The sequence below is a fragment of the Nematostella vectensis genome, chromosome 11 (assembly GCF_932526225.1).
Source record: "Nematostella vectensis chromosome 11, jaNemVect1.1, whole genome shotgun sequence".
Classification (NCBI taxonomy): domain Eukaryota; kingdom Metazoa; phylum Cnidaria; class Anthozoa; order Actiniaria; family Edwardsiidae; genus Nematostella; species Nematostella vectensis.
The window spans coordinates 5,961,422-5,986,588 of record NC_064044.1 but is presented as its reverse complement, the minus strand read 5'-3'; the positions used below and the strand labels follow the sequence as shown (position 1 = coordinate 5,986,588).

General features: G+C 38.0%; 3 protein-coding genes and 1 long non-coding RNA gene across 4 annotated transcripts; 1 reads left to right on the top strand and 3 right to left on the bottom strand.

The window, feature by feature from the left end:
• Window positions 1–145: 145 nt before the first annotated feature.
• LOC5503283 (enoyl-CoA hydratase domain-containing protein 3, mitochondrial) lies at window positions 146–8,223 on the bottom strand. Its single transcript, XM_001624327.3, has 8 exons — window positions 8,121–8,223; window positions 5,187–5,438; window positions 4,765–4,836; window positions 4,449–4,482; window positions 2,760–2,844; window positions 2,146–2,255; window positions 1,534–1,699; window positions 146–658 (listed from the first exon to the last, which is right to left on the bottom strand). The coding sequence occupies exons 1-8, from the start codon at window positions 8,166–8,168 to the stop codon at window positions 544–546; spliced, it is 882 nt and encodes a 293-aa protein (XP_001624377.2). The 5' UTR covers window positions 8,169–8,223; the 3' UTR covers window positions 146–543.
• Window positions 8,224–9,116: 893 nt separating this feature from the next.
• LOC116610950 (melatonin receptor type 1B-B) lies at window positions 9,117–16,149 on the bottom strand. Its single transcript, XM_032371625.2, has 4 exons — window positions 14,960–16,149; window positions 11,820–12,058; window positions 11,108–11,587; window positions 9,117–10,469 (listed from the first exon to the last, which is right to left on the bottom strand). The coding sequence occupies exons 1-4, from the start codon at window positions 15,018–15,020 to the stop codon at window positions 10,116–10,118; spliced, it is 1,134 nt and encodes a 377-aa protein (XP_032227516.2). The 5' UTR covers window positions 15,021–16,149; the 3' UTR covers window positions 9,117–10,115.
• On the top strand, window positions 11,884–23,510 carry LOC116610951. The gene is made up of 3 exons (XR_007314165.1): window positions 11,884–12,072; window positions 21,215–21,343; window positions 21,571–23,510. It is a non-coding gene; the product is annotated as an uncharacterized LOC116610951 (long non-coding RNA).
• On the bottom strand, window positions 16,580–25,070 carry LOC5503278 (acyl-lipid (8-3)-desaturase). The gene is made up of 15 exons (XM_048734376.1): window positions 24,927–25,070; window positions 24,510–24,634; window positions 23,872–23,937; window positions 23,379–23,436; window positions 23,196–23,273; window positions 22,226–22,326; window positions 21,609–21,705; window positions 20,770–20,838; window positions 20,191–20,280; window positions 19,219–19,276; window positions 18,893–19,011; window positions 18,634–18,714; window positions 18,033–18,079; window positions 17,590–17,657; window positions 16,580–17,198 (listed from the first exon to the last, which is right to left on the bottom strand). The coding sequence occupies exons 1-15, from the start codon at window positions 25,008–25,010 to the stop codon at window positions 16,996–16,998; spliced, it is 1,344 nt and encodes a 447-aa protein (XP_048590333.1). The 5' UTR covers window positions 25,011–25,070; the 3' UTR covers window positions 16,580–16,995.
• Between the last annotated feature and the right edge of the window lie 97 nt (window positions 25,071–25,167).

Sequence of the window (25,167 nt, the reverse complement as noted above, 5' to 3'; positions counted from 1 at the left end):
CTAGTTTAACGTCATTACGCGATCTATTTACTAAAATCTGTTTTGTTGTCACACCGTGCCATGCACAAAAAATACGCAACGGGACAGAGTCGAGTTTCGTCATGACACACATTGTCGTCATCCGTTAAATATTAGAAGACAGACACACTAAAAAATGAGATTTATTTGTTCAAGTAAAATATCCTATCATCATTACATTTAAATATTTTAAGCAATAAAGGTTTTTTTTCTATTCCTTTCTTCTCTTGTATTAATTTATTACAGCACTTTTGTTGTGTACTTCGGTTCTATTATGTTATGCAGCCCTTTCAAAAAGGTTTTTTTGTACAGCTGTTAAGGATGGGCTCCGAACGTTGCTTTCCTTTTAAAATGAAAGAGTCACCATTTGCCCCCTTTATAAATTTGCACTGGAAAGACACTAGTTTTTCAAGCACACTTATATCCCCACTTCACCAAATCCCCAAAAAGGGGGCCTAGGACCGCTTGGCCCACCCCTAGATCCGCCCTTGCTTCAGACCCCATCTTGCCATCCCCATACTGTAGCTATTGGCAATCCCCCTTATGTGTCCACACTGGCTTTCTTTTCTCAACGAACGCCTTGATCCCTTCCTTTCCATCTTCCATCTTCAGGTTCTCGATCATCACATTCTCTGCATACCTGGAACGCAAGAGCAAAGCATGCACATTTCACAGTTAATCGACGATATTATCATAAACACTGGAAACACAGAAAACACTTCACCAAGTAGAAGGGGGGTAGTAAGGGGGAGGGGTCACAGATAGATGTTATAAAATAATAAGCGAAACCTGGCGAATATTCATGAGGAACACCAAACTGGGGTAAGTGCAATCAGGGACTGTGCCAACCCTATGTAGGTGCGAGCCTAAATTTTTGTGCTTTGTGCCTCAAATTTCATTACATTTTCAAAAAAGGATAAAGTAATGTAAATTCCAACAATAATATCTAAAAAGCTGAATAAAGTTCAGTACTTGAGATCTCCTATGCCGCTCATATTTAATTACCACAGATAGACCAGCGGCGCATAGGAGAGTTCTATAGAGATTATTTAAAGAATGACAATCACCCACTTCTTTGTTATTGTTTGCGTTTGAAAATACAATATTTTCTTTGGAAATAAAATCTGTACTTCATTAACAATATTAGATTTTTAGTTCTTTGTTAGTTTTAATTAATCGGTTGAATGAGCCAAAGCAGATGGATGCTTGTGTCTAAGTATTGTAAAATTATGAAAAATGCACAGGCGGATACAGGGGAGGGGGATTGAGTGGATATCCACCCCCCTTTTGAAAAAAAAAATGAAAAAGTCACTTTGCTTAAAGAAAATAAATTTCTTAATGTGCCTTCGCCTGCTTGACTTTGCTGAAGCGACAAATCCGATTCAGCGTTAGATCTATGTGACAACCAAGAACCACTGGATAAGTCTATCCGGAAATTATCCACCCTCCATTTTGAAATTCTGGATCCGCCCCTGAAATGCCAGGTTGACCAGCCTTCTTCAAGTCTACTCTTACTTGTAAGCTTGGTCCCTTGTTTTTGCTACTTGTGAGTAAAAGCATGCCTTCCCCATTGCGACCACAGGACGGCTGACCTCCGCTATCTTGCTGCTGATTCTGTTAACTTCATTCTCCAGCTGATCTTCTGGGACCACACGGCTAACAAGACCATGCCGCAACGCCTCTAAATAGAAACACAAACTGCAGGTTAAATCCACTAGCCTAATCATCCCTATTGTAGCACAGGCTTCCCATACTGGAGCTCAGTGAAGGTATTATATGAATGAGGTTGAGTAGGACACAGAGTTATATATTTGTGGTCAAATTCATGAATTAAACGTTTGTGCTGTTATTTCAAGTTACAAATTTGTCTCTCATTTCTTTGTAAATACTATTAGTATGTCAATGAGACAAGACTGGCAAAATAATTTTGACTTCCTCAGCTTTAACTTGAATTTCTGGTTTGGAAGCCTGTAAATGATAGTAAAAACAAGGCAATGCTGAGGGTGCCTGAGAAGAATTAGGATCAATTAGGACAAAGAAGAAGAGTGGAAAATACCAAAAAGGGAAAAAAAGTAATTGTGTTTATGATGTTATCAATGTGGGTCATGGATGTCAAGTCATCTGAACCTTCTGCTGTGATTGGACGTCCTGTGAGAAGCATCTCCATGGCAACCTTTCTTGGCACGGCACGAGCCAGGGCCACACCCGGCGTAGAACAAAACAGGCCAATATTAACCCTGAAAAAAACCATGATTAAGTATGTATGAGAACTGTGTCAATTCAGACACTGTTTAACAAATGTTCATCATTTACTCCACTTTGTCATCAGCTTATTTTCAAGAGAACTTCAAAGTAACTATTTATGATTGAATTCAATACACATTCACAACATTTGATAAAAAGTACAGAACTGCATCTTAGTTAATTCATTGATAGAAGTTTTGCTTTGTATTTGTGCAGAAGCATAGAAATGGTAGTTTTTTCTTTAAGGCGAAGAAAGAAGAAGGGGGAAACAGTTGTCTGCCATTCAATGCTTAGAATTGTGACAAACAGTAGTCTGGTCATTAGTGTTTCTTACACTTTGAAATATAGTGCTGTAAAACAGAGATAGCCATACTCTGATATGTGACCATTGAAATCCCACTCTAAACAGCACTGTTGTTTAGCTAGTAATTCAAATAGCTTGAATATGAATAAATAGAAAGGGACAAAATGATAAGCATTCTGCTGTTTAACTTTACCCTGGTGTAGCAAACTGGCTTTTGTCGGATGCCACAGCTACATCACAGCTAGCAACAAGCTGGCAGCCTGCAGCTGTAGCAAGTCCTGTGGACAGCAGAATTAGCTATCAGTGTGACACAATCATAAATTATCTAAATACAGTACCTAATTACACTGGATAATTATATTCATCATAGAGTAGTTCTTTGTTACAGATGTTACATTTTGGAACACATTTTTTAAATTTTCATCATGATCATCATGATCATCTTCATTGCATAAGTGTTTAAATTATACTGTTTTTTTAGTTAGGACTTTATCAACCTTGGATGCCCATGTTAAAAAAATAAGTAAAGCTATATTTTCTGATTTTTAAATTGTAGTTATGTTAGCGTTACAGACGTTACATCAAAAAACTGCTTTTTTCAAAAACTTTTTTTAATTGAAAACTCTGTGAATCTAATATAATGTGGATGTCATCTTTGTAATGAATCTTATGTTAGATGTTAGATGTTTTCTATGTAAGGTTGACTTTCAAGAATGTACCGCATAGTTCTCAAACTAGGAAAACATTCTGTTACAGACATTACATGTTTTGTTACAGACGTTGTTACAGATGTGTGAAAATGTAAATCTGTAATTAACTTTTTTGATAATATTATTGCATTTTATATATCTTTTGGCAACTTTGTCTTTTAGCTACTGGTAAATTTTCTGTTTTTATTTATAGATCCAGCTAAAAATAATTGTTTTTAAAAACCACAGGGAGCCCAATAAGGCAATTTCCATGCAGATGATAAAACCAAACTATTTGCATGTTTTATAGTAAATTTTAGTTCCAAAATGATTATCAATCCTCTCTTATTTATCAAACAAACTATGTCAGGCTTTCAATAATTTGTTTATCTTTTTCGGATTTTATTATATATTTTTTTTTCTAATAACAGATTTTTTTGCATAGTTATCTCTCGAAGAAGTTAATCACTTGTCTTTGCTTTTGCATCTCACAACCAGTCTCATAAGAAGTGGCCAAATCACTTAACATTTTTTTCAATTTCTTTTATGTAAGTAATAATGCAAATAATACATAGTAATTCTGTGAACTGCTTTCACAGCCTCAATTTTGCAACATGTCCTTGACAGATAGTTTGGATAGATTGGAGTGATGTATCAAACAATAAATATTAAATATTAAGTGTTTTTCTTGTGCAACAAGTTGTAACCTCTGTAATGCCTCTGTAAAACCTTGTTTTTTGAGTAATCACATGTAACGTCTGTAACAAAACTCAGACCCCCAAATTAAAATTATTTTCTATGTGTAACTATTTTTTGTTATACTTTTTAAAAAAGTTTCATGTATGGATGTAAATCACGAATAGAATCATGATTTATGATTGTAATGTTTAGTGTTATAAAAAGAATTCCACATAGTGGTTGTTAGGCCTTTTTCAATAATTTAATAAATCTTGGCAGTCTAGTTGTTTGGTGCCCCCCCCACCCCACCCTGAATGTGCATCAGGAAAAAATTTAGATTTCATTTTCATAAACACTACACATAAAATGTGAAAACTTTGTGGCAATAATCAGGTCATTATTTTATTCTCCAATTTTACTATTTGGGACAATAAAATGAGCAAAACTAATGGGATTAAGTGACAGGGAAATGAAGGTAAATGTGGTAGTGATTTTGGTAATTCTGGAAACTTTACCATTGACTTGAGCAACTACTGGTATTGGAAGGTCCTGAAATCATATCCAAATCAAAATTAAACTCCACTACTCTCAACAAATCTGCACACAGTAATTTTTGCATGAGACCACAAAAAAGGGGCGGCAAATGGTCAATTTTGAATTGGCAAGAAGGTCATTTTGAAAATCAGATTAAATGAGATCTTGCTTTTCTAAAATCGGAGAACAAATTGTTGAATCTATAAAATCCAAAAATTCAAGATCCAAGATCTTAGTGCCTAGGGTTCATTTGCCACCCCCTCATATGGAGAAAATTTGTTTAATACAGTATATTACCTGAATTAGAGACATGACTTGTGAACAAGTGTGGAACACTTTAGTGTGGTACTCTGTGCCTTGGTCCTCCATCTTAATCAAATCACATTCATCATAAATCACAATTACCATTATTTGGTTACAAAAAAAATGTGAGTGTGGCAAAAGGCCTGAGCCCCAATATACATAAAGGAACATAAAGTGTAGAGTATGGCACATTTTTAAATGTATTAAAATTCACAGGAAAAAAAAAGCCACCTAGAGTACTTTTGTGTGTATAAGACATACCAGAATCTTGAGATTTGAAAAAAGACAGGTAAAAAAGTAGCTTCAAATGATTTTGTATATAAAAAATACATGTATGAATAAGAAGACTGTGAAAGTTTCAAGACACATCCAGATTTTTAGGTCAGTTTTAGGTAGTCTATAGAATATGGTTTTACCAGCTCTTTGAGGTCATGCCCTGAGGAGAATACCGGACCATTAGCTGATAAGACAATTACGCTGATTCCCTGCAAGTCGTGCAGTAGGTCGCTTCTAATAGCCTCTAGCATTGCTAGTGAAAGAGCATTCCTCTTCTTTGGGTTATTAAGCACAATTCTACGGATTCCATTATCCTGGCTGCAAATCGTGAGAGGATCGGTGAACTGCCTCGTAGAAGTAGTAAAAAGACGGGGCAGCAGACAGACAGAGATCTGAAATAACCAATATAAACAAGTTATTGTATCTAAAGACTGGGACTTTAGAGGGATACAGTATTTCTTCCAGTAATTATTTTGAAGAAAATCCTTTAAAGGTAACCTGCTATTTGATATTTCACTTGGAGGTTACACATTTTTTCTGCTTGAAATTTTTTGTGACCAGTTGACTTGCTTGAAATGTTGCTGTGCCTTTTAGTGAAGTATTGCTTGTACTTTTGTTATAAACAAGGGGTTTGCTCAATGGGGATTTTTCTTGTTACAAACTCATCAGTATCAAATGGTTGTCCTTAACCTAGGTTGAAACTATTATAAAATAACACGAATTTATTTATCATAGACAGTGTACAGGGATGGATCCAGGCCTAAAGTTGACTGATTCCAAATGGTCACGGACCAATCAATGGGGGAGGGGTATAGGGGCATGCCCAACAGGAAATTTATGAAATTACGAGTTTGAAACATGCAATCTGCAGGATTTTTAGGGATGCATTTGGCATTTTAGGAATTTATATAGTGAAATCATAAATTCAAGGTTACGTTTCACTGGAGCTGTATTAAACTTTTGATCATTTAAAACTGAGTGACTTCATTAATCGATTAGTCAGATAATAAATACACTATTTCTACCTAATTCAACCAAATTTGTGTTCTTGAAAGTGTGGCAAGGCAAGTACCAGTTATTCTCTTCGAATACCCCTTGCAATATCCAAATGGTGTGATTGTAATATATAAAAAACAACCTCCCCTTGCATTATAACGTAGCTTGTGCCACATAGACAGCAACTCGTATCAATAATTGACTCCATGACCTCTCAAATTTAAGCAATTTTACAGTGCGTTATCCCATCTAGTTGCTGTTCTATTGGCACTTCTCCTCTTTGCATGTTTCTCCTAGATTCATCCATTAGAGGCATCGAAAATTCGTGTACTGGTCAATTTTGCTCATGTGTGGTTTCTTACCAGCCTATTTACCTTACTAAAATAACAGCCGAAAATCTTTCCAAATAAAACACAGGGCAAACAGAAATGCCATTAATATACTAAGAATACACTGTCCTGGGGTTTTGCTAAAAACATTATGTATTTCACTTACGAGAGCGACCACTTTCCACTGCCATAACTCATAAAGAATTCTAAAGAGCTATCGTCCTGTCGCCACACTTTCATCATTAATTCCAACTTCTCAGGATCTGAATTCGATCAGATTCTACACCATAATCAAAAGGATAACACTCCTTCTTTCGGCAGACAGGCTCTCCACGAGAAACGTCTGCATATTATGAAGCCATGCTTCGCTTCTCAAGATTTTGGTTCGAGAGATGTATACAAGAGATCACACGCTAAAGCAAGCAAAGGCCTACTTTCTCATGGGTAGCATCGGGATTTTATTGTCAACTGATTCCAAAGTGATTCACACGTTATAGCAACCAAACAAAACAGAGCTTGAGTAGTTCCGCTTGGGCCGTAGCCAATCAGTGAAGAGCTTGAGTGGTTCCAGAACACGCGCATAATTTTTATACACACGCAAAATTTCTAAATGGTTCCCCTCCCCCAAACTTGATTTATCACTCACCATCAGGAGCAATTTTTCCCCTGGGGGAACCGGAAATGCTGTCTAAGCGCTAAAGGAAATAACAGCGAAATAACCCAGGAAGCAGGTTTTATAGTGTTAAATAACAGACAACAGATGGATGTTTATTTCTATTGAACGTTTTAAAACTCAAATCTACGAAAAAGAACGTTTTTCTGGGATTTTGAGTGATTCACTGGAATCAGTTGAATCAGTCTGGATCCACCCCTTGTGTAATAATGCTTTTAACATGACTTGCACCAGTCTTAACACAAATGCAGGGGAGAGAATGGGTGAAACAAAATTTGGGTGAAAGAAGGAAAATCAATATCTTTTTGGTTGGCAAAAGATAACAATTTAAGTCTCAAACTTATTTAAAACTTCAAAATAACCCCCCTTTATAAAACCCGCATGACCTTCATCATGTAATGAAAGTGACCAATCCCACCAACCAGAGTGCCTTTACTATCTTAATTATTTTCTAACAAGTTATCAGCGGCATCATGCCATTGCTGGTACATATACACCATCCTGCCATTTAACAATTAGACTAGGAGTTCGAGTTTTCTACGAGTCAATAGATAGTCAACGAGGCACGTAGCCCCGAGTTGAGCCCTATTTGACTCGTAGAAAACTAGATCAAGTAGTCTAATTGTTTTAGTGTAAATCCATTCATATACTACCCTCGAAAAAATTACGATTTAATAATTCTCTGTAATGAATAACAGCTTTAGGCGCGAAAATACCAGCTTTCGTATGGGAGGCAATCAAAGATTCGTGATAGCCTATGTGAGTGGATTTATACTAAAAATATAAAAATACAGTATTACACTAAGCTACAATACAGCTCACATTCTTTGCTTTCCAGGCTCTACACTTATGAATTGCATTACAGAGAAAAGCCATCGCTAACGGCGATTAAATATTATTAACATAAAGTTACTGTTTGTTTCCAAGAAATTTGAAATTTAGAACTGGAAGAAAAACAGTAACTTAAGTATAAACTTATCGTGGAACCTGTTTGTGCGTATTCGCGAAATCTAGGGTTTTAATCCATACTTGTATCTTGGAAACAAATCACGAGGCCATAAGGAGCTATATTTTACCTGTTTTTGGCGAGATATTGCAGAACTCAAGATTCGTGTAAGAGACATTTTTCTCTTCCTCTAAGATACTACACACGGGTCAGCGGTAGCTTGGATTAAGCAGCACAGGAATCCCAAGTTAAAGTCTTGACATCTTAAATGAATACAATAAGGGTAAATCATAAAAACACTGGCACGTCAAGCGTACAGTGAGCGGACAGAAAAAGAAATTATTATTAAAGGCCATGTGTCACGAGTTTTCCGTAGGCCACGGTTTATTCTACAACCTTGCAATAACAGAATTTCTACAGATTTACTACAGATCTTTGAAAATTTTCCTGGCCGAGCGAAAGGAGATTGAATCGAGTGAATAATTCCAAGTTTTGGCGGGGAAATCTGAAACAACGTATTTTCCTTAAATTCGTTAAAATTCAGAGACGGCAATACCACAAAATATTGGCGAATTGTTTTCTTTTGCAATGCTACCCACAATGAGGCGAAGAATAATTTAAAGTCGAAAATTGTATGCCAAAAAAGAAAATATCGTTTTGTTGTAGGTTGTACGAGCGCGCGCTCGTGAGAATGTCGCCATTCTTGATTGCGAATGCAGCGCTCGCGCACAATGCAAAAGCAATTCAAAGACCAAAAAATATCTGCTAAATTTTGCAGATTTGTTTTCTGAAGTTGAATAATCAGTTGACGGCCGGGATGAGATATAAAGATGACTGTAAAAGTTGTAACCACACAACGTTCTTCAACAATATAACTAAGAAGACATGAAGACGGGAACCCGTTTAGCGCGCGCATGTGTTTTCTCATGTAATTTTGTTGACATCTCGATCTACGTCACAAATGACTGGACCCAGGCCTTTCAGTTCACGGCCTTTTTTTCCGAAGGTTGACCAAAATACCTCAATATTACAGATTTGAGTTATTTGCGCGAACGCGTGTTTTATAGGGTCCATACAAACCACATACCATTCGGAAGATGAAAACATAAAGAATTGACAAAGTCTATCAACTCTGAAAGGTTATATGGACTTTAAAGCAACGTGCGCAAACAAGATGCGCAACAGATGTAGCATACGCAGTTCTGCGTTGTCACAACATGCTTCTGTTTCTTTATACACAAACCACCTATTTCTTTATACATGGTGATTAGAATTTTATCTAAAAGAAAAGTATCGCTGAGCGTGGCTTGCGCTCTGTTCGAATAGACATCACGCATTCAAGAAACATATACCCTGTCCATATGGCAACACAGGCAGGACAAGACAGCGGTTGTTTATATATTTATATCATCTTGAGCTAGGCTGCCCTAGGAGATTGCAAAAGAATCTATACACGCTGACTTCTGTACTCTCATTGTTTAGTTACCTACTAAAACCGTAGAGAAAACATGCCTCTTTGGAAGTTTGCTGGAATCCTTTATCCAGCCCCAAATGTTCAGGACAGGCTTTCGAGCTTTGGTTTCCATAGGCAACATACACTAAGAAATCACGTTACTTTTTGGTTGACAAAACTATGGATAGTAAAAAGCATTTTTTTTTTTTGAAAAGGGCCATTTTCATTGGAACAATTTTCATCGATCTCTGGCGTGATGGCCAAATTCATTTCTGCGTTAATTATGGCGACTCAAAAAATAACGTGACTTCTTAGTATAAGTCCCTATATTAAGACATTGAGGAGATAATTGGGTGGATCTCCTTCAAAAGTCTCGTCAACTTTATGGTTTATCTGCGGTTTCAAGTCGCTTAAAGACAAAATCAGAAAGATGGAAGATGATCGGCTGAGGCAATATAGAGTTATAACAGAAGCGTGACAATGAAGTGGCACCCGAAGAGGAAGAGGAACGACGGGGAGGTAACAGGTGGAAAAAGAGAGTAGAGGTGGTGGCTGGTGCGCTCTTGGGAGGAGGCACGGGCTGTTGCAAAAGATAAGGGAAAATGGAGAAGTTCTCTGAAGGCCATATGTGACGAGAGGCGTTCGTAGGACAGTAAATAGGTCTCAATACACTTATGTAGTGCTACTAGGTGCTATGGAGGACACTTTAGTGATCTTTAGTAAATATGCCGTGCGGACTGCAGAGGTTGCCCCCATCGCTGAGTTCTCAACATGAGAAGTCCCCTCTGAACCAGGACTGCTGTGAAACCTGAGGCGCAGTAGCTTGAGAAATTCTCTGCGGAAGGATTTGTTTAGTATACCATAGATCCAGGGATTGATAGCGCTGCTCCCATAGCCCATGTAGATGTAGAACAGATAGATTTGCCTGGGAGACACAAGGGAGTAGTCGCTAAAAGTATCAATCATGTCGATGATCGCGACAGGTGTCCAACAGAGCACGAACCCCAGAACAGTCGCAAACAGCACCTGATAAAAATAGACAATGATAAATCTATCTAAAATAGGAGTGACCTTCTGTTTGCAGATCAGGTATTTGAGAATTAAAGGATAAAAGGTTCTTATTGGAACACAAATTAAGCCAATTAGCTATTTATTGGCATACCAACAAACCATTTTTTATTGTCATACCAACCAAATTTGGACACTTCTGAGAAAAAGGATAAGGCATAAAAAATCTCATTTTTTAGGTGACCGCGTCCGCTTAAGGAGTGATTGTTCGGGTATTAATTGGTGCGGTCTGGAGAGCTTTGTTTTTGGTGCTCAAGGCCTTTGTACTCTATTCTATTGTCTCGTTCTAAGGTCTTTGTTTTTGGCTTTTGTTCCATTGTGTTTTTGGTGCTGGTGCTCCGTAACACCAAGAAACTATCGATTGTTCGCTTACAAGGGAGAATAGAGGCGAAGTTTAAACTGGACGACGGCATACAAAACGGGGGATTCGAAAAGCTCTCTGCTTACGAGAGTTAACGCTAGTGGAGATGCCGTGCGGATAGAAAAAAGGTGTGGTTGATGTTAAATTTTATAAACACATCAAACATGTTACGTATACATCCGATATTCTCAAATGTAGACCTTGAAAAAGGCCCCACCTATAATAATATATTCACCTTAGAAATCCTAATCTCCTCCACGTTCATTCCACCACGTCCCGCCCCTCTGTTACTCTCCATATCCGCTGCATGGGCTTTAACCGTAGTAAAAATCTTATAATAACAAAACAGGGAAATGAGCGTCGGAACTGTAATGTAGACTATCTTCAATAGGATGGTATATATATAAGCTGCGGTGTTTGTGTAGTAGTTAATATACGAGAAGACTTTTCCATAATGGAACATGTAATCTGCAAAGCCCCCTATCAGTGGCAGACTTGCACCAGAGCCTGCAAGGACGAAAGTGACGAGTATTGTGATAAGGGTAGCTTTCATTGTGCAGTACTTTCGGTGGTGTTCGGGCTTGACGATTTTCAAGTAGCGGTTCACTGCTGTCGCTGTCATGGTCTGTAGAGAGGCGAGTGAGAGGAAGAAAGAGAAGAAACCTTGGAATTGGACGACGTTGTACCCGTGCTTGAAACACGCCGTTATAAACACCTGGGGAGAGGAAATGTGGATGATGAGTCTAGAAAAGAAAGAACCGATGGAGGAAGGAGAATGGAAGCGAAGGAGGGCTTGATGGGATGGCGTAAGGGAGGGGGACGAGGAGAGTGGAAAATGAGGGGATAGAGGGGATAGAGGGAGGGAATGGAGGGAAGAAGGGGAATGGGAGGATTAGAGTGGAAGAGGATAATGAGAAAAAGGTAGCATCACCCACCCAGCACCATACCTCTAATGAAAGCGGCATACACAGGACCCCCATCAGAATATCACATATCGCCAGTACAATTATGTAGATGTTTGCAACCGTACGTAGCGTCTTGCTGTTATAAACCGCCCAGCAAACCATAAGGTTTCCAAGCAACGTACTGACAGTGATGAGCAAGAGGATCGATGTCTCTATGACAACCAAGGCCGTGCTTCTCGCCTCCATCTCCATGCGAAAGTTTTCTGTGCTTTTCATGGTTTCTACAACGGAAAAAGTAAGTAAATTTATAATGCGGCGTGATCTGAAAACTTAATCATGAACACGTTTTGGTTTGTTTGCGAGTTGCGCAGAGTGTTTTTTTTTTATTGAAACGAGCGGATTACCCTAGAGGTAGTTCCGTCGTGTTCTGAAGCGCAATGAAACTTTTTTGTGACGCCTGTTGGCTATCCAAGTTCATGTCAATCACTAACTTCATTTCTTTCATCCTTTTTTTGGACTTCATTATTTCCTAAAACATTTGGCAAGGTTGGCACGGGAAGGCGCGTCGGATCCGTATAATACTCCGCCTTCAATATTTTGTATTTTAAAGATACAAAATTTGAATTTGATTTTCATTTAAAATTTGGCTTTGATAAAAAAATAAAGCCCTCTTCTTATTTCCTTATTTGCGCTTTAATTGTTGTTTGCGTTCAAAATGAAAAAAAAATGAAAAACATTTTGCTTTCTAACTCTGAAAATTATTAAGTGTTACACAATGATATTTTCATTTCTTTTTTATCTCACAATAAAACTTATGAGAATTACTGCATTTGTGGTGATGTTAAAATTTCGAATCAGTCGAAACTGCCAATTCTCCGGCCGTTTATTAGTTTGCGGGCATTATTGACATACGAGCTCATAGAGCTTTCTAAACTTCATTTGTCGAATGAAAAGAAATTAAGAGCTTGAAAATCGTGATACCGTGTATAATTCGGAATTGAAAAGTTATTTAAAAAAAGATTTGCTCTACTTAATCCGCGTTTTTTTTCTTGAAAACAGTGATAAACGCTGCCTTAGCGTTCTTCTTCTTTTCCTCCTCCTCCTCCTTCTTCCTCTTCTTTCTTTTGATGTTATTATTATTTCCCTCCACACAGCCCCTTTGTTTCAATACAGAACGAAACCTCGTTTTGAGTGCTCTGCTGCCTTCACTTCTTTCTCTAAATACGTGTTACGATCATCTCTAAGTATATTGGATTTTCCGTGGGTTTTTCATGTCATTATATAGTGGCAAGGCCAGCGAATTAACACGTTGGTTTTAATTTCTAACATATGAAATAAAGACAGAAGAACATTATGCATGTTTTTGGCATTTGAATTATTTGCCCACACAAGAAATTACGTTTTTTTGGAAACACAATCTAGTGGTGGATAGAGGTATATAAAATGTCAAATTAACGTTACACAAGCTTGGTGTTTGAAGTATCAACCAGCACAAGATAATAAGTTTTCGGGACACACAATTGAAAAGGGTTTTACATGGAAAAGGTTTGGGGTGCGACAGCAATGCATTTAAAAGTATACTATAAGAAAGGAACCATAAGAACAAGCTTCTTGAAATTTAACATAATATCAACGGCAAGAGATGATAACATAGAGTGACTAAGTCCCACCTGCCTCTGGTTTACAGTGGTCTGATATAATATCAGTTGGGGGAGGTACGTATTTTTCCTGCTCGATGTATATATTTTGTTGTCAGTTAGGTTGCTCATTATATATTTTTATTTGTCAGCAGAGTCGGTACCTTTTTAATCCTAGCGCTTATATATATTAAAGAGGCACTCGCATACGCTTCTTCTAAGAAAGATTAATAAAACATGAAAAATGTGTAACAAATAAAACAACGAAAAATCTACCTGATTACTTAGCCATGCGTGAAAAAAAGAAACTAACCAATTCTCCGTAAAATATATTTAATGGAAAGGTCCTAGTTTTTATATATGAAATTTCAAGGTTTTAGTAAGGGCACAGCCTGTTCCAAACCTGAAAGTACTATTTTCAATCAATTTCCATTTGCTCAAACAAAATTTGTATCTTATTTCTGATCTGTCTTAAAAGGCCGTTCTATCAAACGGTGAAAAGGTGTAAATACCGGCTGCCGTAGATAAGGGGGGGGGGGGGGAGGAGTTAGGGAAGTAAATAGTGGGTAAATGGGAGTTGGTAAATACCGCCCCTCCCCTTCCCCCCAATCGACTGGGACGTCTTAAAAGGTCAGTAATACCACTAAAAGCTAGGGCAAATTACCTGAAAATGATCCACAAATGTATTAACGAAACCCACAAATTCCTGTTTAGGATCCATTTAGTATACAACATATCACCTATGGCGTATGTACCTAAAATAATCCTTCGTGATTTTAAAGGCGATTTAGTGTATAAGCACTGTAACCCAATATGGTACCACAGGCGAGTGTATCTTAGCGTCTTTTTTTACGTCCCCAAATACAGGTCAATGATGTGCTATGAGACATGGAACCTTAAAACGTCCTTATTCGTAAAGGCAAGGGTCCAAAGCGACATCTCAAACAAGTGTCTTTTTAACTTATTTGGTTTTCGGTAGAGTACACTCAAAGCACAACTTTCTACAGTGCGTATTTGCATTCTTAGATTATAAGCGTAAGGGCATCAAACTCGTATGCTATGATATAAAGCTAGCTTGATCACCAAAGGATTTTAACGATTATTAAGATGATATGCATAATGTGGTTATATAAAAAAAAACAGAAAGATGCGAAATAAAAATATATACTTACGCTTTCGACAATTTAACTCTTGTTTAACTCGTAACTGTCTTATTTCTTATGCAGCCAATTTCATTTTAATTTTCACCTTGATCTGACAGGTTTCGAAAATGTGTACACAAAAAGGGCAATAATTAGGGGAAAAAACGCCATTATCTGTTAATTTTAAAGTACAAACGTGTCGACCTGAACGGAACTATTAAACCAGTTTTTAGATAGGTGAAATTAAGAGAAGCAAAACAAAGTAAAAGAAACAAAAATTTAATCTTTCTTAAAATCATTACAAAATCCTCCTACTTCTTCGTCAAATGGTATTTGCTAATACATCAAATGTAGCGACGACAAATGTTTAGAGGCCGTTAGGTTTTGCATAGCGGGAACTTACCTAATGTTTCTCCCGGACAACTCAAAGTGGGAATATCCTTAATGACGGTCACCATCAACATGTGAACGAAATGGCGGGTTTCAGTCAGAACACAAGGGCGAATAATTATTCTTTCAATACACAAGAAGTTCACATGTCATATAGTCAAACTATTCTAGAGATTCCAGATAGACAAAGGCGTGGTCAATTTATGTAGCTAAGGAAGGACAACTACCATTAGGTGATTGACCACATTCTTCCATTTCATTTATGGAGTGGAAGCAACGTTTTTAGAAACGGAGCCTTATAGAATTTAGATCAATCCCTTCTTTATTATTGATTACATTTCAAAATAGAACAAGACACCTTAAAAAAACATCCACGGTATGAGTCTAATATTTTATGAACAACATTTGATAGAAAGTATCTCAGTCACCAATTGATGGAAACGTACTTTTAGATGTAAAATGGCGGGGATTCGTCTTCTCTAAATCAGTAATTGGTATTGCTAACGATCGGTTGAACAGAAGACAAGAGACATGTTGGTGAACTACTTTTTAGCACCCATCAACAATGACAATTATCCGAAAAATATTCTTACCTGACGCTGATACTCTCTAGCACAAAATCTGACTCATACAGGGATGCAAATAACAATGCAATAATTATAAGGAATCCAAGACAAAGGTAGTTACGGTTAAGCGTTGGAAAATCTGAAACTTTCGAGAACTTTCTTTATCTGATTTATCTTTTCCATTAATAAATTGAAATAGCCATTAAGCAGTTCTTGTCTAGCTCTGTCTTTTTATCAATAATTCAAATACTCTTGACTTAACTCTTATCCAAAGCCATTTGTAATATAGACAGAACTATATCGGCTTTATAAAAAGAAAGCAATGTGTTAAAAGTTTAAAATCTCGCCTAAAGCGGGAATCATTTGAACATTCGAACAAAAAAAAACAACACTTTATTAAAAAGAGCCTGAGCATTTAGTGTTTTGAAAGTTCCTAATCTGTGGCATAATCTTAACTTAAAACTCCCTATATTACTAATGCCCTATTTGCTGAGAAAACCGCGCTTGTAAGCCTGGAGTAACAAACGTTTTTTTTTTTTTTTTACCTTTTGTTTGTCATGGAAATTTCCTGTTTGTTACCTGAGTGCTTCCAACACTACAATGCAATATATAAGTAAAGAAAACCCTAAAAATAAAATATGAATTTTTAATTCATTGGGGCTGGCGGCTGGTTTGCCGCCAGCCCCAATGAATCACTACAAAAAAGTGCCCGCAATGAGACTATTCAAACCGTGGCATCTAACGCTTATAAATATTGATTCTGAAGAAGTGGGGAAAGTGGTAGGGACTTACAACATTGATAAGGGGACAGCGTTGGTCAATAACAGTACTCTGAAAAAAGTGAAACCATCTTCTATAAATTAATAGAAGTTGGTACGTGTTTCGCTCAATTGTATAAATAAAGAAAAATGTGCAAATATTAGACAGAAAGTACTTCAACGAGGAATAACGTTCGCATTGAAACAGCGGAGAATAGTGTAAAAACAGACTACTTCAATCTGTTCCCATCCAAGGCTAGAACAATATTGCATTTATCCGACAGGTACTTTAATAAACCTAGATAGTTATTATGTTTATTCTGCTTAATTTTATTATTTATTTTTTTGAACTTTTTTAATGTAAGTATGATATAACACTCTTTTAGCGTGTCAGCGTAGCGTGCAAATGTAAGTGCCTCTTAGAAACGTTCTCGAGGTTGCACAAAACTAAAAAAAGCAGTTAGTTTGAAACTTAGTAATACAAAAGTATAAAAAAATAAGTCCTTCCCCAACTAATCGTCACAAGCATAAGAATATTATCTTGCCGAGCAAGCCTTGAGAAGACAAATGTTAAATATTAACCGTTTCGTTAAATTCATGCCTCGGCGCCGCGAAACCGCCGATCAATTGTTAAACTGGCCTTGTTAGAAAGCGAACACAAAGAACGCTGGCCCACCAAGCAATCATTTCGACAACAGAGCCATCACGTGACTTAGCACATAACGTCACTCTTGTCTTGTTTTTTTATTCTGTCCCAGTCTCCTGAGGTGCTCTATGTGTGCGCCGAGCGCCTGACTAAAAGTCGGTTTGTAGTTGTAGCGAATGTTGAACTCCCGGCATGCATCACGCACTATGGGCGTGATCTGTGGGTAGTAGAACTGACTGATGCCAGGGAACAGGTGATGTGTCGTCTGGTGATTCAGCGCGCCTGCAAACAAGACGGGTATTTAAGCATGCTTGTTATGATATGATGGTCATTATCATTATCATCATAATCGAGGTGATCATTCTGGTCAAAACGAAAAAAATTGTCATACCATCTCAAACATTCTTTTTCAACATACAAAAATAACCATCATCATTATTATCATGAACATTAATCCATCCGCAATGTGTACTATTGCCGTCATTTTCATCATCATCACCCCAACAATCATAATCATCATAATCATCGTCGTCGTCCTAGTCGTCGTCGTCATCATCATCAAAACGGACATTGACATCATCATCAACATCATCATCAGCAGCAAAACTATCATCATCATCATCGCCCTCAGAATCATCATCATCACCATCCACGTGTACGCCTCCTGACTGACCAGTGAATGTGTTCCAGAACCAGCTATCAGTGGCGTAGTCTTGGGTTGTTTGGATTTGCATCTCAGCCCTAGGCAAAGAAGACAAAAACGGTATCGCAACTGTGAGCGTGCCGTGAGCATGTTAGGGTGTGTTATAAACGTTCCGTAATCGTCGTGTCGAGATGTGAGTATTATAAGCGTACCATGATGGATTATGCCAGGGCATCTCGTGAATGTGCCGCAATCATGTGTCACGAGATGGTATCTCACGAGTGTTTCGAAGTGTTGTGAGCTTATCGAGATCGTGTCGTGAGTGTCTCGTGTGCGTGCCGTGAGCGTGTCATCAACGTGTCGTGACCTTACCGCAATAGTGCTGTGAGTTCCTTGTGAGCGTATGTTTTTTCGAGAACCACAGTTTTGCTTTTAAGCCTTCTGCAACAAATTGTGCGGAACGTGTCCCTTACCAGTCTTGGTGTATTTTGCCTTCTTTATCTGGTTCAGGCCAGTCAACCTAGAATGAATAATTTTAAATTGCAGTCATCTGGTTCCCTTCTTATACTGTTATAACGCATTCCTTGTTTAATAATATCCATAATAGCCAAAAATATATACTTTAAGGAACCAGCTCATGTTACCCATAATGCGTTTTCTACCACTGGCCATTGCCACGCTATAGAAAATGTATTAAATTTTACAAAGTAATAGCACAAAGAAGGCATTTCACGGAGCAGAATTTTAAAAATGTAATACACTCTGGTAACGGTGAGTTGGGCTTTGAAAGCCAACAGATTGAGAAAATATTTTTTTGTAGGTTAAGCATACTTTCAATTAGTATAGCTAAAAGGCAAGGTGCAGCAAAGCACCTTTGAACCCCGTGCAAACAGCAAAAACATTACTACTGCTGGCCAAGTATAGTGCTGGCCCCTTTGAAGGCCGAATGTAAAGTAGTTCACCATCATTTCCTTTGTCTTGCTATCAGTCGAGAGAGGCGGTTATGGCAATGTTCGATATTGCTATTTGCACGGGGCTTTACTCCGTTTTCTAGTAGGCTTTTAACATGGTTACCTCACTGACGACATGCGATGCCTGGAATACCAGCGCTAGCCAGTAACTGGACACCAGGTCCGCAATGATAAAATACAGCACCTGTTATATAGAGAAAACAAAAGGGATATAATCAATTGATAAATCACATGACCTGTATATGTAGGTTTAACTGAAATGGTTCGCGATCCAAATTTGATATCATTAGAGGAAGTTAAACTCAAGTAATGTAGTAAATGTTTATGATAAACTTTCCATAGAGGAACTGTGTGATTCTTACAGTTTTCCAAAAAGAGAGAATGGCCAAGGGGATGATGATTCTGTAGAATACAAAGACCAGCTTCCCACAGATAAAGATGGCGAGGTTGGTGGTGGACGGGTTGTTGATCCGAATAGCACCTGGAACATAGATGGTAATGCTATAAAGGACTTCACAAAGCCGTTGCGCAAAACTATGACTGCTTGAAAGCTATTTCAGTGCTGACCAATAAAATAACACTTCAAGGATTTCGATTTGCGGAATCCAGAAGGTGCTTTTGCTGTTGGAAATAGTCAGCGAGAGTTCAAAGAAATTGAAAACCGCAGTAAGTCGCATGCAATCCTTACCATTTGCTTTGATGACAAACAAAATTGTCACATCTTGAAATCTTGTTTTGATGCCTAACTGTAACAGTAATGAAAAACGAATAGTTAAGCGCGAAAGAAAAAAAAAAGAAACAGAACTGATCTAGTCTACCACACCTTTTAAAAACAGACACACCTGCCCGGAGTGTTTCTTCAGGGTAAAAGTGATAGGGGATGCTCGTCGGGAAATTCGAAAAATACCCCTAAAAATACCGGCATACCAAAAATTGCTACCCTAAAAAATACCCCAGAAGCCCTGAAAAATACCAATCCTAAGAGAAAGGCCTGTTTTTCCTGGGATACCCCCTAAAAAAATACCTGAGGCCCGATTTTGACCCCTAAAAAATACGGCGAGCGTCCCTATCAGGTCGACATGGGAATGCCCCCCCCTTCCCCGGGCACACCTGCATCCCGAAACCATCATATATTATGAAATTCAATCCAAACATCGAAGTAGCTTTCCAGCCGATGGAAATGGATGCTTTCAAACATTCAGTATTTTGTTGGGATATAAAAATGACGAGGGACAGAAGATCGGTTTAGATAGTTCACTCCTTATTCATTTCTGTTTTTATACGTCTATTTTTTGCATCTTCTGGGCGAAAAAAGTAGGATAAATTGAGGTTCCGAATAAACACACAACATTCATCTGTTCTCTTTTTTTTTAATAATGGGTAAACTATTTTGGTTAGCCCGTGGTAAAACATGTGCTGCATTGCATGACTCAGCAACGTGCTTCAAGTATTCAATAGTTATACGGAAGCTCCATGCAATTGATCTGTCGAAAACAGACCTAAAGTGGGTAATAAGCCAATTGACATCGAAAAACAGTTTATCCAAGTTAACGATCAACAATCGGAAGAAAAAGATGTAACGTTTAATATCCTAGCCAAATATTATATACCCAATATACCCAGACAGAACTAATAAAAAAAAAACACATGAGATACTTACAAAACAGTATATGAGAGGTACATAGATATGCTGGTATAGATACATTGGAAGCCATTTCTGGCTCCATTTGATTCGCCGCAGGTCAGCAGGCTAAAATAGAAAACCATCTGGTTTAGTAATACATTTACAATACCATCTTCTTCATCTCTATCTTCTTTTGATTTGTTAATGCTTAGTGCTGAGATCCCCCCCCCCCCATTTTTTCGTTTGGACTGTCCAGCCATAATCTAGTTCTATTGGCCATGGTCCAATAACGGTGTTATTAATTTACAGCATATTCATCTGATAAAACGGACCTTAAACAATGACGACGACAACGTGAATGACAACGGCAGATGCCATGCATTCTGTCTGATATACATTTAAGCCGTTTTCCAACAAATCACAACAAACTAAGTTTCATGGTTTTCACAACTGTAGAAATAATGTAATAATAATGTAAAATAATGTAAAATGCTTATTTTCATCTGTTTCTGCCCTTAATGTGGTAATACTATTTATACTGCAAGTAATTTTAAAAAGATCGATCTTGTTGTCCCGTCGTGTCATGTGTATTTGAGGGTGGGTAAGTTCTCATACCTCATGGGAGGTCACGATGTCTGGATCAGCGCCATCGATATTAGTGTATGGGTGATGTCCCAGAACATGCTTACAGAAGAAAAATAACATCATAAATCAGTGTATTAATATATATTGTCAATATTAGTGTATTAATAGGCATAGATAGGGATCACTGAGACGTTATCCAACATCAGAGTAATGTCCAGTTTATGGAAACAAGTGCCCCTCTTTGCTGCTGAAATCACTGTCAAAAAGCAAATGCGATATTGTCTTAAAGACGCATGTCACCAGTGTTGATTATGGAACAATTTCCAATGATTTTTAACAAAAAACGCGAAAAATATTTCAAAATATTTAAGGCAGTGTGTCTATAGGAAGTTTCTTTGAGGATTAGATTGATAATTTAGAGCGGATGGCCTGTTAAATAGCTCGGATTCTAATAGATTCTTTTGTCTTTTAACAGTTAAGGTTTTTGTCGGACCTCCGGAAGTAAACTGGTGACAATGCGGCTTTAAGTTGATGACGTAAGAGGCAGACACAAACATCCACCAAACAACTCTTGGGTTAGCCTGTGAGAATGATAGACATCTCGGTAAGGGTACGACTAATGCTTAGCATAATATACTCTTTCATCTTGGACATTGAACAAGAGGGGGTGCCAACTGACCACTTACATACATAATCAAATATGGAATAATAAAAGAGAAAGGGAGTTAAGGTGTTCATTTTTTAAACATTTTTAGGGTTGTAGAAGCTTGAAAATGTCAAAATTTTCCCAAGGGGGACCCCTGGTACTAAAATGCCATCTTTTCTCTACAGGCGGGTGTTTTTCCTCAAAGATGAAAGAAAAAAGCTACCTGGTGTGTCCAGACCAGTAGAGAGCTACCATTCAGGAAGTCATGTACAGATCCAACCAACTTCCAAACAAATGGACTCCTTGTAATGGCAAAATGGCTTGAAAAAGAAAAAAAAGGCATCAAATGGGTATTCACTGGTTTAGTGTCTAGTGCAGAGGTTTAGCTAGCATGGAGGAGGTTATGAAGGTAGCTGGCTAAGACTTGTGTGTGAGTTTGTTTACCTAGTAGACCCCTTCCTCTAATGTTCCTTGTCTTAGCTCCCAGTGGTACTCAATTTTCTACGGTTTTTATTTTAAAGACCTTTTTAGTAAGACCTTTTTGATAAGACCTTCAAGCTGAGTGGGATGCTTCTTTCTACCCCCCCTCCCCTCCCCCCCTCCCCTGCCTTCAGGCCTGGAGCCTCCTCCTACCCAATAATGTAAAAACCTTCAATGGTATTTAGAGAGCAAAAATGTTGTATTGTGTTAGTTATAAAAGAATACAATTAAAATAAAATAAAAAAGAGTACTAACAATAAACATGTTAAATTAAAATCACATTCACAGGATAATCACAGGTTCCTTTTGGGTAATAAAATTAAAATCAAGCTATGAAAGCATATCAAATCAAGATTCTACCTTGCATCATGTAGGTTGACCATACCAATCAGTGCACAACACCATCCCAATATTACAGCAGCAACACACCCAGTCACAAAATTATCTGGGAACAGAATCACCTGAAACAAGTCACAGGATTTGTAATGGTCTCAGAAAACAAAGCGAGCTGTGGTAAAGCATCTAAGCATACAAGGCATGGCTACAGAAAAGTTCCATCCTAAACACCAACAGAAGAAAAATTCAGTTAACAATATCTTGGCCTTCATCAGGTGGTTAGCATGCTTAACAGGCGCTAGTTGCGTAAAAACACAGAGAGGAGACAGGAAGCAGTTTTTGAAGCTGAGTTTGCTTTTCCCTTCTTGCCCCAATCCCACTATTTCTGGCCAAGCACTAAGTCTAATAAATCAGCTTTTCCCAGAGCTTTTCTGGGGTGCTTTTCGAGAGACTGTTTCGCAGGCTATCGGAGGTAGGAGTGGGGTCTCTGTGAAACAAAATCCCTATGTATGTAGGGGAACAGGGAAATGGTTATATCTTTTCTGGAATAAAATACTGTGTAACCAGTGTCAAAGGAAGGAAAAAGGAAGCTGATGATACAATCATGGGGGAGTTTTTAGATTTGAAGGATATTGGTTCGAAACTCTACATATAATAGAGCTGGGAGGTCAAGGAAAGTTACAAATTCACTGTATGGTCAGGTAACAATTTTGAGCTTTTCCTTATGTTATGTTGTGTGCTATGTTATTTCATTAATTATGGTGGGTCACACATTTAAGTTAGTCAAATGGTAAAAATATTCATCTACCATTTCTCCACAAAAAACAATGGGACAAATGTAAAATAAATTCCTGATTAAAAATAAGAAAAAAAACGAAACAAAGGTTTGTCACTAATGAGCAATTTACTATGAATACCCAATAAACAATGTAATTTAATACCCAATAAACAGGGTAATTTACCTGTGAATACTGTAACCTAATGCTCAATTTACCTGTGAATACCAGGAAACCAGAGCAACAATTGGAATTAGTGCATATCTAAGCATCATCCACCAGGAGAACTTGGGATTCTACAAAACCATCAACAACAGTATGTCAAGGCATACATGTTCAATGTTCCATATAGATGTGGATAAGGAAGAAAGAAGTGCAATGATGGATCCTTCTTTACTCACTTGTTTTGTATCTTTGAAGTACTTGTCAACTCTGTTTTTAACAGTTTCAAAAAAAGGCCTAGAAAAATTATGTTATTATAAGTTTTGTAGGAGCTGATAATTTACATAGCAAAAATAAACTTCAAAAATTGCCTTTGATTTGAGATTGAGGTAAAGGGATTCCCCCAGTTGGGAGTAGGTGTAATTTTTGATCAGCTAGGAGTCCCAGAGATTTTTACACAGGGGCAGTGTTACGGTTGGCAGTTTCACATTATGCTGAGGAAGATGGTACTTTTGAGGAAGATGATGGCAATGCAGGCGGTGCTGATGATTTAATGTTGCTTGTTGTGACAATAAGGATGGTATAATCTCATCACTAGCACTCAAGGATAATTTCTTATTTTTTAGACTTGCTACCAGAACCTGTTGAACTGTGTACCCTCTAAGATGGAGTATTTGTCAGCATAATAAGTGCATTATTTTTTTCACCTACCCAGTCATTTTTTTCACCTACCCAGTCTTGTTGAAAGTGGGAAGCTCATTAGATACAAGTTCACCCACACAGAATTGATCCAAGTATCTAGTAACAACAGCAACATGAGGTTAGGAAGGGAGATAAAAAAATCTTATGTATGACCCACATTCATAGCATGAGTATAATATAAACTCATGACTCAGGGTTATAACTGGAAGGCTTTGTGCTACACAACTTACAATAAATGCACCAAGCATATGTTTTGTCCATCCCAAGCCTCAAAAACGGATCTTTTGTTCACATGGGGGGAGGGTGGAAATGTACCCTGTGCACCCCTCAACCCCTTTCCAAGGGCTGTCCATACGGCACAAAAAAATGTTATTTTAGGTAGCTCGTCCTAGCTTGCAGTAGTACTTCATTTTCCTTTATGAGAGTGAGCCTTCTGTGCGAGTGTGTGTGTGGGGGGGGGAATGGGGGGGGGAACCCCCCCGGGTATAGGCCTAAGGCCTAGGCCGATACTCTGACACACTAACACACTGGGCTGGCCACCTGTTAATCGTAAGGTGTGGCTAGTTCCCAGTGATATTTTTTGTTAAAATTTCAGCTCTAAATGGTGTGGCAGCTGCCCCCTTGTACTAAGTGGTAGCTACTGCCCTGATTAGTTGAGTAATTCTTACTTGTGAGCCCTGTCACTGAATGCATGGTAAGTTTCAAATACAAGCGTGACATCTCTACCAGCGCCAATCAAGAGGAGTTCCTTGCCACCAGGGTGTCGCAAGAGGAAGTTAGTGACATCATAAACCTATGGATGATTCATAGCTGTCAACCCAGGACCGAAATCTTGTGAAATCTCGTGAAATACATAATGTTTTAAAAATCCCAAGCGGGCCAATGCGGGTGAATACAGAAAATGTATGGATATTCACACAAAAATCAGGCTTGTGATGTGGTCAAAAATCTTGCCTATATGCGGGTGAGTTAAGTGTGTGGATGCAACATTAAATACCCATAGAATAATAAACAGCTAAATTCCCATTCTTCATCCCATATAAATCTTTTGTCTGCTACACAGCGAGAATAGAATTGCGACCTACCTTTCCATGAATAGCTAAATGTGCGTTCTGTTCTGTGTTTAGTCGGCTCAATTGTTGCCATGTAAAAGTTTTCGAGGTCGTCATTTTCACGTTTGATGGTGCACACAGTAGCACGAGACTTGCTTGGAACGCCTGGGGGACATGGAAACCACAGGGAGCCCAGGTAATTCTAAAACCCTTTCAAAAAAGTCATCTTATGGTTCTTTTGGAAATAAGAGCAATCTACCCTACACTGTTTTGC